The 14,533-nt window shown below is 45.6% G+C and overlaps 1 protein-coding gene across 2 annotated transcripts in view; it reads right to left on the bottom strand.

Moving 5' to 3' along the window:
* The window catches only part of HDLBP (high density lipoprotein binding protein), a 48,514-nt gene that overhangs the window by 12,837 nt on the left and 21,144 nt on the right, over positions 1-14,533 (bottom strand). For both annotated transcript variants that reach the window (XM_019513427.1, XM_019513436.1), the window contains exons 2-16: positions 13,060-13,127; positions 11,649-11,761; positions 10,380-10,534; positions 9,349-9,564; positions 7,481-7,687; positions 6,244-6,459; positions 5,168-5,374; positions 4,763-4,870; positions 3,903-4,007; positions 3,557-3,635; positions 2,687-2,826; positions 2,005-2,109; positions 1,474-1,587; positions 1,014-1,100; positions 723-854 (exon numbers count right to left, since the gene is read on the bottom strand). In XM_019513427.1, the coding sequence (XP_019368972.1) occupies positions 723-854; positions 1,014-1,100; positions 1,474-1,587; positions 2,005-2,109; positions 2,687-2,826; positions 3,557-3,635; positions 3,903-4,007; positions 4,763-4,870; positions 5,168-5,374; positions 6,244-6,459; positions 7,481-7,687; positions 9,349-9,564; positions 10,380-10,534; positions 11,649-11,724 (1,947 nt within the window). In that variant the 5' untranslated portion in view covers positions 11,725-11,761; positions 13,060-13,127. The remainder of the gene's footprint in view (positions 1-722; positions 855-1,013; positions 1,101-1,473; positions 1,588-2,004; positions 2,110-2,686; positions 2,827-3,556; positions 3,636-3,902; positions 4,008-4,762; positions 4,871-5,167; positions 5,375-6,243; positions 6,460-7,480; positions 7,688-9,348; positions 9,565-10,379; positions 10,535-11,648; positions 11,762-13,059; positions 13,128-14,533) is intronic.

The following is a 14,533-nucleotide window of genomic DNA, read 5'->3' as shown; positions in this document are numbered from 1 at the left end:
TTAGGAACAAGGGAATTTAGTGCATTTCATCATCTGAAAAGAGTACAAATCAACTTGCAAATACAGAGATTCTCATCAGAAGTCTTAACGGGAATGCATGAAAGCCTCAGTATAGGGAACAGCAGCCACAGCAGAAGTGCTGAACACGAGAATGTACCGGACTTATCTTGCCTAGGCAGGCTCCTGATAACACCTTGATATATCTTACTAGGCTTTGAGTGCCCCATTTTTAATCATCCTGATAATTATCTGGAGAAGGTGGTTTCAAAGTAAAGCAACCTCAGTAGTAGGGTGCTAGCCTTATTGAAATCCTGAGTATGTTCACACAGCAGAATGTCCTCACTGGTCAAACAGTTTTACTTTTCTGGAATTCAGTCGATGCACAGTTTCCCTTAGTCTAACTGCTATTTTAGAAGTTTGTACTCAAGATTTCCATCTTGCCAAGATAGATATAAAGACCCTCCTAAAGAGGATGCCAAAAATAGTCAGATCTAAGACAAGAACCATTAGTGAGAACCTGGTCTCTTAGGTAAATACTCCCCAGTTCTCTCCCAAGATTCAAACCATGAGCTAAACAAAATTTTAGAGCAATTAAGTCTCTAGGGCCCTTCTTCATAATCCTTTTGTTTTTATGCACCTGGTTCTCCTGGAGTCTCCTAGGTTTTGTTGAGTGCTCATGACCCATTTTAACACCTGCAGTAAGAAGTAAGGACCCCAGTTACCAGCTCTTTTTGGATGGCAAGGATCCTGTGGCGAGCAGCTTCACAGTTTGCTCTCTTGCCCGTGATGACAATTGTTTCCGAGTTGCTGTTCTCCGCCGGAAGATCAATCTTGGTGTTACTTTCCTCACGGATCTGCAACAAATACATTATAGGATATGGCCTGTGCCAGAGGACATTCTGGGAGGTAAACTGCATTTTATTGATGAGCATGTGGAACCAAGCGAAAGCAGAAAGAGAAAGAGCTAAGGGAACTGACATTTAATGTCAGAGGAACCAGTCTGATCATCTCACCTTTTTGATGTTGGCACCTCCTTTTCCAATGATGTTCTTGTGGAATTGTTTGAAGATGGGGACAGAAATAGAAAAGCTGTTCTCAACCTTCCAAATAGAGAAAAAAGGGATTAGTTAGTTATGGAGATGGAGTTACACTAAACAAGCCTGCCACTGCCTCATGATTTCTACTGTGTTGAAACTCTTACCCAAGTTAGAGCCTTTTCTTACCCCTTAAATACCTTATGATTTATGAGACTAAGGTCAGAAAAGTACAGCCACTTAAGAGACTGAAGCCAGCAAGATGGGAAGCCAACTCCTTTCCACTGAATTAACCTGAAGTCTTATTAAAAAATATCAACCACAGTATAGGGGTCCCACTCATCTACTCTGATGTTCAAGTGCCAGATAGATCAAGTTGGGTCAGTTCTCCATCCCAAAACCACACAAGCCATGAAGGAAGATGACAAAGCTCTCATACCAGGTCTGCCACCATCTTCTGCATGTACTTGGTGCATTTTTCCACCTCGTTCTTGGGCCCTCTGAGTTGAACAATGTCGCTCTTGTGTGCCGGGTCTGGGAAATTGATGATAACCTGCAAGAGGCAATCACTTCAGGGCAAGATCATGTAAAATTCAATGTTATCATCAGCAAGTCATATGCTGCAAAATCCAGCCCTCATTTGAGGAACCTTCCCCTCAAAAGAGTGTTTTAAGAATTCCCAACAGAGGCCAAGAATGCCCTGTCCACTTGCTAATAGTTTGTACACCTGAGTAGCCAACAAACAATGGCATTACTCAAACTCAAATGTTAGAAGTGTGTTCTCTTGGGACTCTGAGCCAGGGTACCATGTCATAGCTACAGTATTATTAAAACCCATGAGATTGGGAGTGGGGTGGGTGTCACTAAAGCATTGCAGCCAGCTGAAAGAACTGCAGTCATTTACCCTAACTTAAAACAGAAGAGAAATCCACAAATATTAAGAGGCACCAGGATTCTTGGGGAGCCTCACCTCTGGGAATTTCTCCCGGATTTCTCGGATCCGCTCGCCTTTCTGCCCAATGATGGTTCTGTGGAATTTCTGCTCAATAATTAAGTCCTTGGTACGTTCATTCTCCTGTGAAAATACAGATACCACAAATATTAAACAGCAGAGTCCACGCCCTTCAATTTTCCCAGTTTGACACCTGACAATTATGGGACAGTAACAGCTCTGAAATAATCAAATCACCTCTGGCAAGCTACAAGTACTGTGCCCTGGGAGTGATTGATAGACAGATGCTCTAAAGCAGGGGTAGGCAACCCCCGGCACAGGTGCCAGAGCGTGGCACTTGAAGGCATTTTGCTTGGCACTCGTGCCTTGGGGCGGAAAACAGAAAAGGGGTTGGGGCTGTCCTGCTATGACAACTGGGCCACTCATGACTCCCCCACTGTCTGCCCCTTGCACACCAACATTTTACAAGTCAAGGTTGTGGGTGTTTTTGGCACTCTGCCCCAAAACGTTGCCAACCCCTGCTCTAAAGCTACAGGCAGGGATCAAGTTTACTCTGCCACTAGCACCTGCACAGTACATGGCACACAAGTACTGGCTGGGGTGAAGGCCCTTGTTGCATAAGCATTAGTTAGAAGTACTAGTACAAGAGCCTTGCCAATGGGATCTCTCAAGGATCAAGCCGTGACACCTTCCTACTCACCATACGTGAAGCAAGTTCCAGCAGCTCTTTCTTGGCCTGTTGGACCCCCTGAGGGTCTCCTTCAATTCGGATCAGGTTGCTCTTCTCATTGTCTGGGGGGATACGCACAGACACCTTGTACTGGTCCTTAATCCTGTTAACTGCAAGGCAAATACTGGGCTGAAGAAACAGATGAGCATATCACAGCTTGTTTGCCAGTCCAGGCCTCACACAAGGACTTGTTTTACAAGGACGCCTTGTACCCCAAATTGGCCTCCAAAGAGGCCCCATCTTTTCCGCAGAGAAAATAAGCAAATTCAAAGAGGAAAAAAAAGGGAAGCAAAAAGTTTGTCCCAGCCTGGAAGGTCAGCAAGAACAGGTCTGTCTGCTGCACAGGAAACTACAAGAGACAGCCTGGTGTCCACAAATCTATGCAATATCTCCAGAATGCAACATCTTTCCATTCTGCATGCCCCCACGCCTCTCCCTCCACCTGAATAATCCAGCTATTTAGATAAAATCATGTTGGTTTGTTCTTGAAGAACAAACATGAATTTAGGGGCTAATCTTGGATTCTAAACAGATGATTAGCACATTGCATCATTTACAAAACAACTCAAAGGAAAGGAAAGATGCTAAAACTTCCCTCTAGTAGAGAGGGAGACTTTATGGGTGTAAAGGCCATCCATGACAACTTGGAATTAAACCAAACAAAAACCACTGCATTGCACATTGTTCTAGTGTCCTTTGAGCTAAGAGCTCTTCTGGTGAGCACCTGTTAAGTGTTAAGCCAATACAGATTAGATCACAGAATTCCAGCCACTGTCTAAATGAAGGAGACAGACAAATGCAAGGGGCCATAGAACATTTATCAAAAGGCTTCCTACTCACTATTGGCTCCGTTCTTTCCAATGAGGTGTCGGTGGAACTTGTGATCAACATTGATCTCTGCATAATCCATCCGGTTGATCTGCAAAGAATCATGTGATGTTAGCTGGCCTGAAGGGTACAAGCTCTTGCATTTTATGCCCCGAATAGCATCTCATCAGCAATATTGGAGTTTAGACACTGCCCCACCCCCCAGTACTCAGTCACTATACTGCCTGCCTTCTGTATCTTCTCAATTCAGGGGTAAAGTTCTTGAGACTCTATAACATATACACAAATTTCTGGTCTGTGCTGCTCATTGCTTTCAGCAATTCATTCCTTTACCAGGAACCGTAACATGCCAACTCACCAAATCCTTGACCATGGCCTCAATCTGTTCTTGAGCCACATTAACATCTTCTGTGGGTCCCTCCAAGGTGATTTTATCTTCCCCTTCCGTGAACTCGATGTGAACCTTTGAATAAGGTGAGACCAGACCCCAGTAAGAACTTGTAAGTGCACAATTCAAATCAGCACTGCTGGCAAAGGTTGGCTTTTTCCACTCCTGGTAGGGAGCAAAGCAAACATGCATGCCATCTTGCTATTTGTCTGAAGGGAAGGTGGCCTGCATCAGAGGTTGCATGACTTAGTGTAAAGTTGCTTTCAATGTTGGGAATAAGCACAACACACCCACCAGCTCTCTCACCCTCCGAAACTCCTGGTTTGCAGCACCATTGAGTATAACCACCACACTGATGAACACTTAGTGGCCACGTCTACATGTACAATTAATGCGACTGAATAAACTCCAATGCGATTTGAGCCAAAATAAAATAAACCTGATGTCACAGTCTACATGTGAGTTTAAGCACAGCAATTTACTCCACTGTCAGATAGTACCCATGTCTGACTAGATTATCTGGCAGCACTGTACATTAGTCTATACCAGCCCAATTGCTGCACACATGTGGATGGTGACACTTTACTGGGCACTAAATTAGTATTATGTAAACTAGAGGAACAGGACAGTCTGGGCCCAATGGAAGGACCATCTCGTCAGGAAGTATGCTGTCTTCCCTAGCCCCATCCATCCCCAAAGGGTGTCCTATAGTAGCTTCAAGACACCCAGAGGCTTTTGGAAGAGGTTAGAAGAAAGCAGCAAGAACCACTTTGAGAAAAGGCACTGCAGAATAGAGCAGTGTAAGCAAAGTCATCCCATGCCATCCCTACCTTTGGCATCTGCTGAGTGATTTTGGCCAGGTTTTGTCCTTTCTTTCCAATAATAAAACGGTGAAGCCAAGAAGGGGCAGAGACCGAGGAGACGGTAAAACTGTTAGCCTAGGAAGAATATAGACATTATGATTATGAAGGCCTGCTGTAACTTGCCCAACACACTAGCACACTAGGCCTACTTCAGTTTAAACCTCTGCTCTAGCCTGCTTGGTACAGGTTTCTCAAGCTAACTTTTGCAGGCAAGAGCATGATATATCCAAGGCCGCCTCCTCCAGGTGCTCTAGAATCTGCTCAAATATTTTACCTTTCAGGCAGAATAGGGCAGAAAGTCATTTCTTAGGTGGGGGCAGAGGGGACACAAAGAGGAGACTATGAAAAGGTGACCTATGCTGTAAGCATTACCTTTGCATAAACTTCAGTCAGTGCCTGCCCAAGCTTTTCGGGCTCGCCACGCAGTATCACCGTCTCAGAGCTGCTGTCAGTGGGTGGGATCTCGACCGAGACTCCAGTTTTCTCCAGGATCTCCTGCAGGGAATTCCCCTTGGGGCCGATGACATATTTGTGCTGGGACTTTTTCACCTCCACTGCGATAGTCGTAGTCTTCTTTTTCTGTGGGGGCAGAGGCACTAGGGCATCAATCACAAGGGGCAGGGAAGGAAGAGAGAGGAGGGAGGGGAAGCCACCAGATATAGTGAAACACTTCACCCAGAAAGGACAAAAGTAAGGATGAATAAGATGGTTGTAAGGTAACCCAGGGCAATTTACACTCTTCCACATTTTAAAAAGGTAGGTCTCATAAGGGAAGTCTGATGCTTACAATTCAAATAAAGCATGTGATCTACTATTAGACTAAGCTCTGGTGGCACAGTTCTTCCAGCACAAGCAGGTAGAAGCACTCACATGCTTAGTCCTTTGCACAATGAGGCCCAGATCCCCGATAGTGTCCTCTAGGTGACACCGCAACACAGTAAGTACATGGACTACCATGCTGTAAGCTGATTACAGCCAGGATTTCAACAAATACAGACTTAGCTGAGGAGAGAGCAGCCCTACACTGCAGAACAGTGCCGGCTAGTAGGAAGTTAGCAGAAGCCAAATTCACTCTTCAGCTGCCCATTACATGTGGAGTTGTGTTAAGCAACTGGCTATTCTAGTCTTCAAGCCACACTTTCAAATGCCTCCTCCTTCCTAGTGCTGTGCCTTCCCACTCAGGCCTTTGAGATTAAAAACACAACTGAAACAGTTTGTAGTCAGCTGACTCCAGGAAATGTGTTGAGTCAAACATTTGTCACCTTCTCTGGAAATAAGCCTAAGCTACCAAAAGACCCACTCTTCTGTAATAGGAGATGTCAACATAGCTGATGGGATCCAAAAGATGGACTACATTCTGGGAAGGATACAAAAAGGATTGACAGGAGACATTAAGTGGGAAAGATAAGGTAAGGGAACAGGATGCATTTTCTACAGACCACCCATACCTTTTCCTCATAGATCTTCTTCACACGAGCTACAGCTTGGGCCAACTGTTCCTTTTCTCCAGTGAAGACTATCTCCGTCTTGTTGACACTGGGTGGTGGAATGTTGATGCGTGTCCCTGTCTCCTGCATGATCTCGCTCACCAGCTTGTTGTAAGGGCCTGCGATGAAGGGGTGGAACACCTTCTCCACATCCAGTCTCTCCACAGCACGTTTATCCTAGATAGGCCCAAAACAAAAGGACTGACTTTACCCAGGATCTACCCGTGGAGCTCTGTAAAGTATGCTCAGAAGTCCCTTCCAGCAAAGACCAAGTTCTCAAAATCAATTCTGGTCTCTAACATACTCATCAGTACAAAGCATTCTTGAAGTCTCATGCTTACCTGATCTTATGGTACATCCTTTCTCCAACTCCTACAAGACACTACAGATAAAAGTATTAAGAACCTAAATGACTACATCATTATGACCCTCAAGTCCATCAGCCTATATACATCTGGCCAAAGCAAGCCATGACACTCTCAGCAACAGATTTCAGTGTGTTCAGACACCATCCAGAGAGCAACCCTTTACTACAAGTCAGTCTGCAGCTGGATCCATCTGCTATTTGGGCAGTCTAAAAGAAAGAGCTGCATCTGCTGACAGCATACTGGCCCTGACTGGTGAAAAGTATTCTGGAAGGCCTGGAAGAACGGATACAGCAAGTTAAAGCCCAACTGCCAAATGGAAGGATATAGGACAAGAGCTGCTTGTCACTGCTGAGAGGGTCCATCCTTTTCACCAGCAAGACACCCCCCACTCCGAGAATTCCATTATATTCAAGTTGATCAAAAAGAATATCAGGATTTGAGGCAAGCTGGAGGAGGGCTATAACATGGAAGGGCAGGCAAACTTCTATGATTAACAACTTGGCAGAAGCACCTTTACGGTAAAATTTGCAAAAATGATGTTACCCAACATGAGCAGCATACAGGATAGAGGTGCCACCACCACCCAGATGTGGAAAATATTAAGTGAAATGTTGCCCATCTATTTTTTGTACACCTGGGAAAAAACTCAGGATGAGTGACTTAACACACGTGTGTAGTGAGCACCTTAGGGCTAGGATTCCAGACTCCTAGACCTGAGCTGTAACTGGAACACTGCTTCACCACTACACTACATTCCTTTTGTTGTAGAAGGCCGGCACCTCGCATCGAAGCACATGCCTAGGTATTCAAAATGCAACGAGGTTCATTACCTGCTCGGCGGAGATTAGCAGGATCTCGTGTCGGGCCTTCTCTATCCCTTCCTTTGTGCCGGTGATCTTGATCTGGTTGCTGGGGTCGTCCGGGCGGGGGATCTGGATTTTGGTTGCAGTTTTGAGCTCCAGGTCCTGCAGCTTCTCGCCATTCTTTCCGATGACAAAGCGATGATGTTCTTTGGGGATGGCAACAGTTGCTGAAGCCTACAAACATAGGAACCAACATCCAAGTGAGACCATCTCTGTCAGAGGCAGGTGAACCAAGGTAGGAGGCCTCTTTCCATTACCAGCAACTCTGTCATGCCTTACAACTCAAGATTCTTTCCATGAGACATGGGTCATTAATAGATACACTCTGCACACCCTGCATTAGCAGTGGGAGCGAAGCAAGCTTTGACTTAATAGGGGTGAGCAAACTTAGCAATTGCAAATGCAAGCGATAGACTGAGTGCCTTGGAGTCCCCTCAACACCAGTGGTGAGGTCCCTCCACATGTAGCATAGGCCATAGCAGTGCACTACTGTACTGCAGCTACAACAGGAGAAAACGCCATGAGGATAGGCACTTTAAAAGAAAGGCACTTAAAAAAGGCTAAGTGCACACACACCCCTTGGACCTCTGCTCGCACGGACAAGCAGCATGGATTCATGTCCTCTAACAAGCAGAACAATCCTGCCCTGTGGAAAAAACTTACAAAACAGCTACTAAGTGGTAATCTAGTACTGAACTGGTCTGCATCAGCAGCCTGTTCACAAGGTGGAAGGCACCATTTCCCATCCCAGGCTGAGGCCCTCTCTTCCAGGATCCACTCTGACTCTGCTACTAGTGCTTCTTTTGTGGCAAGGATCTTTCCTTTCCTTTATAACCCATCATTTTAATTTGAACTCTTGCACAACAGCTTACAGCTGACACCACACAGGAGCTTTTGATGCTTGTGTTTGTATAGCCATGAAACTAATTATAAAGCTTAAAACGAGGTAAAATTGATGTAAAGTCCAAATTAGCTCTCTATTGATAAGGGGCCAGGATAAGGCAAGAATGTCATATGAATGCGGAGCCCTTAAAAGGGACTGTAATGGTGGCTTCCTACGACACTTGCCCAGTATCCCCAAAACCTGTTATTCTATTCCTACTACAATACAGCCTGTGCTGCTTGCTCAAAATACGCCCTAATGCACCATTTGCACCTTTGTTATCTACCATCTGGCTTGGTGCAGTGTGTGGGTGGACAGGTACCAAGGTCAGGGCATGCATTAATGTCATCTTAACTGGCAACTGCATTTGAGAAATCCTAAATGCACATGGAATTGTGTGGAATACAAAGCAGAAAGATCTCCTTGATTATAAAATAAATTCCACTCACTTAGATTGATACAGTCATAGTAGTGAAGGGAGGCAGCAAATGTTCTGTTAATATTAGTCTTCCTTTACCAAGATCAAGAATCTCCATTACAAAGAACTTCCCTTACAAGTTAACTGCAGCACACTGAGGACCTTCCACCTCTCTCCTGTTTTTGGGTGTAGAAGTTCAGCCAATGGCTAGCCCCTCTATGCAACACCAACTCTCTGAAAAGGATATAGTCTCTCCAGGTGCCGGTTCTTACTACAAGACATCTGTCTGCCTGACATATTGCAGGATCCAGTCCTGGGAGGAGTCTGCATGCCCTGTAATTAGCTTTGAACCCTATTTTAAGTCTAGTCTCTATTCCAAGTTGCCAATTGTGCACTTTGAAAGATGAGGCAAAGCTGAATTAGTCACCTAACAACAACCCTTCAGTTTATAAGCACACACACCCAAGGGCCTCCAAACATGAGAGGCCACGGGGGACAAGCAGAGACCAGAAGGAAACAGTTCAGTGCACTCACCTGGGTCTGGAGTCGAGCGACAATCTCCTTCCGAGCCTTCATGACTGCTTCCAGTTTTCCAGAGACCATGATCGAAAGGCCCTGGTCCTTAGCGAGAGATAGCTCCAAGTGAGCTCCTGTCTTCTGCATGATGTCTAGGCAAATCTTGGCCTGCTCGCCTTCACCAAACTGATTCATGTCCTTGTATTTCCTCTCCTCCAGTGGCACGTGAAACACCTTCTCAGACAGAGACAGGTAAGGGAAGGGCAGGTTATTCAACACTACCCTAACTGCTTAGTTGCAGCCACATGCCCTCCTCCTAACACAGGGTTATTGCACTGAATCTCCTCCCCGTGATAACTGAGCAAGATTCTGGCGGCAAACTGGCTTGGAAAACTAAGCAGAATTGAAGACAGTTCAATCAGCTTAGTTCATAGACCTGGGAAATCTCCCATCACAACAGGAGCAACTACTGGACAGATCAGCAACAACCCCTACATCTCACCCCCCTGGAGCTCCTAGCTTAGGACCTGGTCTCAGGGGCTAACACTGAGCATCTCTCAGAGAAAGGTACAAGACTACTACAACAGGGGGTCATGGGAGGGTCTACCCCCTTTCCTAACCAAGTCTTGTTCCACTGGTAAGAAACTGGTTCTAGCCATGAACTATGAGGTTTTACATCCTATCTGGTATTCACTGTGTTAACTATTGGGACTCTAAATGCTCTTGGCAACCCCAAGAATAGACTATGCTGGATTTTGGGTATTTTTGTGAAGAAGCATGAAGTTCCTCTTTTGTTTCAATCCCTCACTGCATTCACCACAACAAAGGTGTTCTGCGCTCTTTCCTCCACAGACAGCCCTGCAAAACTGCCGACTCAATATGTCCCCATGGAACTCCCCACCCCAAACGCAGGTTACTGAAGGGGAAAACTAGAGACAAATACCTCCCTGCCCTCCCTCCAGCATGCTTTGTAGAGAAAATTCTTCAGGAAGGTGAGGTCCAATCTGCTCTTTTACGGGGAAGGGGGCACAAAGTCTGTCCCCACCAACCTGAGTGATGACAGAAGCCTTGATTGGTCGGATTTTGCTCCAGGCACCAGCAGGCTCCTGGGCAGTTTCCAGACATGCTGCTTTCTCAGGGAGTGGAGGGAAGGCTTCCTTGTAAGTTGGAGGATCACTCTCTTCTTCCGAGTTTAAAGCTGTAACTAGCAAAGTAAAAAACAGGCAAATCAGAAAATGATTCTATTGCTAGAACTTCCCCCATTCATACTTACTGTAAACATCATCTATTTAGCAGAGACAGCTAATTAGGACAAAGGGCACACAGGCTGCGTACTATTACAGCTCATCTCAGCGGTGATTAACAATTCTGCTAAACAGATAGCCAACCTCAACTCTCACTGTGCTAAGTAGAACAGCAAGACAGTCCTAGCCCACCCTAGGACAAACAAGACAGTAGGCAAGCCCAAACATTAAACAAGCACAGCCAAGCATGATGGCATCAAAACAACAAGTAGTGCCAGTTTTGGGGATGGAGTAGTTGAGAGATCACCCAAACGGAAAGAAAAGTGAAGGGGTGGAGTGAGACCAGAAGTAAAGAAATACTCCTGGAAGGAGGGGTGGGGTAGCAGTACACAGCTGAAGAACAAAATCCAATAAAATCCTGGATGCTGTGATTTAACATCAGTCTTGTCTTAATGCAACAAAACCTGAAATTTGATTCAGTGTCAAAACAGGAAGTTCTAGGCATCCTGGACTGAAATCAACCCTTGATATAGATACATGCAATGCCACTAAAGCTAGTGAACTGCCCTACAAGCCGAGAAAGATAGAAAACAGATTCCTTCAGTAGCTTCTTCCGTGTACCTGTGGCCCTTTCCACAAGCCCTTGGGCGAACTTGGGAGGGAATTCATTCTCCTGTGCCTGGCTCTCTTACTAAGAGTAAGTGCCCTCAGAGCACTGCACGGTGGTCTTTCCGCTCTAGCCTGTCCTACAGGATGCACCAGTCATGTCTGTCATCTGTAGACAAGGATCCTTTGCAGAAGACATGGGCCCAATTGTCAGTGGTTTCACACCTTGCTCAGTCATTTTTTACCTCTGCCAGATGAGCATTAAACATTGCTTTTTCATTGCTGGCGGGAGGACTTGTTCTTACAGACCATCACTATTCAAAGAGACCTTGTCTTTTGCCTCCCACAAGGAGCACAGCAGTTCTGAGGTAATTTTAAGACAGCAGGAGACCTAGTCTATGCAGGCAATTGTCTGTGGAGGGATTAGGTAGGCAAAGGTTTCAAGGAAGTCTCCCGATGCCATCTTACCTTTCACCTGCTGCTGCGCCAGGCCGCTGCGGTGTTCAGCGAAGCTCTCCTGGGTCAAAACTGCCACCGAGCTCATTGTCGATTTCCCACCCACGCACAATCCGGGTATGCCACTGTTAGAGAGAAGATGCACTGAGGTCACCAGCAGAGATGTGGAAAGGGGGAACCTCTCTATATAGACTGATTTTAGAGCTGGATTTGGAATGGAGGATACTCTGTTCACTCAAGAGCCTCCTAACTAGTAAAACATCCACCTTCCAAGAAATTAAAAAGTAGTATTTAATTGAATGGAAATTTGTGTCTCTAAACAAGAAGAGGCAGACTGATGTAGAATCAGTCCCAACAGGGGACTGCAACTATTTCCTTTCATAGCTCTTGCCTATTCACCAAGGAAGCCAGTTGTGCAGCAAAAGGACAGCACAGGTGTTGAGGAAAGCTCTGCATCTTGCCACATCCCCACTTTTTATTCTCATAGGTGCTTGCTCTCCCGCTTTCTGGGCCTGGAGTGCTCTTGGAGCACAAGGAGTGCCAGACTTAGCTGGTAGCACTGCTCTGTTCCTGGCACCCCATGTCCTTTCTCCTGGCTGGCTGCAACTCCACCTCACCTCTAGTTTGCAAAGGAAGAATAACTGTGGCCAACATTGCTGGGAGTTATATATGCCTTGCTCCACGACAATCAAGATGCTGAGTTATGAAGAAGTGCCTCTCCCAGCACCGACCTGAACGCTGCTTAAAGGGAACACAAGGTCTACGTTTTGGGTAACCATATACGTCCCAGTTTGACTGGACTAGTCCTAGTTTTCATAGGCTGGTCCTAGTCGATTGATCAAAATTTAAAGCAGAAGTCCTGGAATTGCAGGGGCAGACTGCAACAGGGAGGTGGAGCAGCATGGTACACCAAGCAGCTCCTCCTCCCCACCGGACTGCACCCACATCCCTGCCCACTGGTCTCTACCAGTGCCAGCAGCAGCACCACTGGGGTGTGGGCGGTAGCAGGAGTGTCCCAGATACCTTGTATTTCCTTATGGTCACCCTAACTAAACCCATTCAAAATCCAGGTTCCCCATGCAGTCCAGTAACAGAACTTGGTAACCCCAGGTGTGTGTGTGGGGGGGGGGGGGGGCGCGGGCACTTTCCAGGGCATTTGGAACCTCAGCCCTACAGTTCCTCCTCTTCCACCAGCCATTTCTGAATTAGAAGTCAAATTCTCTGCAACTGTCCTATCCAATATGAGCATTTGCAGACTAGAAAGGGGTGATATTAGAGAGGGTATCCCCAGGGCACAGGTCATCATGCAGCCACTGAAGATTTAAACATACATGTAATTACATAGTCACTGCCAAAAACACTGGCACCCTCTCTACAGAGCAAGCGGCCCAGAAACTTAGGTACATGCAAAACAGTCACTTACCAGCTAAATGGTCAGTAGCCAGAGAGTCCGTCCTGTAAGCTGCACGTTTGTCAGCCTGCCAGCTTTTGCTTTACAAAAGGGAAAGGAAAAAAAGTGTTAAATTTCTCTTCTCCATGAGGGCAGAAGACAAGAGCTTCATCCTATCCATAAGCTCCAGCACCAAAAAATCACATAGTACTGCGTAGCCTCCATTACGTTTTTACCACAGCCAATGCCAAGTCTCCTATGGGATTTAGTGTCAATTTTTTGTAGGCAGGATGACAGAGTAACCAAGCTGTATAATATCAGGCTAGAACAGAGCAGATTAGTAACAGATGTAGAAGATGAATTTGAAGTTTTAGGCTTGCAAGTGACAGCATCAGCAGCAAACCATCTAGTCAGAGGAAACTAGCAATCTGAAAATCCGCCAATAAAACTGACATCAGTCAGAAATCAGGAATATAGTTTAATGGAACTTGGGTAAATCAATGCACAAATAAGACAGAGGCACAGAGCTGTATACAGACAGCTGATGGCCATTCCACTTTAAAAAAATAATACAAAATGCATGTTCACACACTGAACTGTACATCTTAACTTAATTAAAATGCTCCTGCAAGATGTGCAGGTCCCCCAAAACTGCAGGCATTAAGTGAACACACAGGCAACCCCAGAAACCAAGAGTCTGAACTACAGGAGCAGACTGACTACCCACCTTTAAGCAGTTCTATTCCAAAATGTTTAAGTGAGGGACCCATAAATACCACTCAACTCTTATGTCCTTTCCACCCCCATCTCTTCAATAAACTGATATACTGATCTGACTGCCTCAAGGTGTGTCAGGATTCTCTCAAAAGTCAAGGCAAGGTTTTTGCTACAAAGATGTTATAACCCAAATGAAATGTGACACAAAAGGTAAGGGCAACTGATCAAGTTGGGAGTGGGGAGGTGGGGAAGAGAGAACAAGGACAACAATAAGGTCACAGAGCAAAAGGACATGATCCAAAGCTAACTCAAAGCCTTCAATGGGCCCTGATTAGGCCCAAGACAACAACATCTGTTTACACAATGGTTCTATTAGTTTTGATTGTGAACATTATGATTACTGCTATACTACCAGGTACTTCAAGATGGCATCCAACAGATATAAAAAGACGACCTAGCCATTTCCTAGGAGTATACAACACTTACAATACAAAAACACAATGGCACATTCCTTATGGAACATACAAGCATGGCTGACAAGCTTAGGGAAGTCTCTAGTCAATAGTGTAACCTTTGGAAGCCTGTGATGATATCAAAGACTACAACCCCAAACAGGTCAAGCCGCATTAAGATGTTACACCCTTCCCAACTCATCTTTGCAAAGGACCAGAATTTCAGCCAGAGCTTTGGCTCCAGTCCACTGTGTCATCAATGAAGATGTCTTCAACCAACGCTGAGCTGTTAGTAAGACCAGAGTAGGAACACAACTACCCCAGCCACAAGCTGTCAC

The sequence above is a fragment of the Gavialis gangeticus genome, unplaced genomic scaffold, assembly GCF_001723915.1.
Source record: "Gavialis gangeticus isolate Ggan-Ray unplaced genomic scaffold, GavGan_comp1, whole genome shotgun sequence".
Classification (NCBI taxonomy): Eukaryota; Metazoa; Chordata; order Crocodylia; family Gavialidae; genus Gavialis; species Gavialis gangeticus.
Note: the sequence above shows the minus strand (reverse complement) of the source record. Positions and strands in the feature narration are given on the sequence as shown.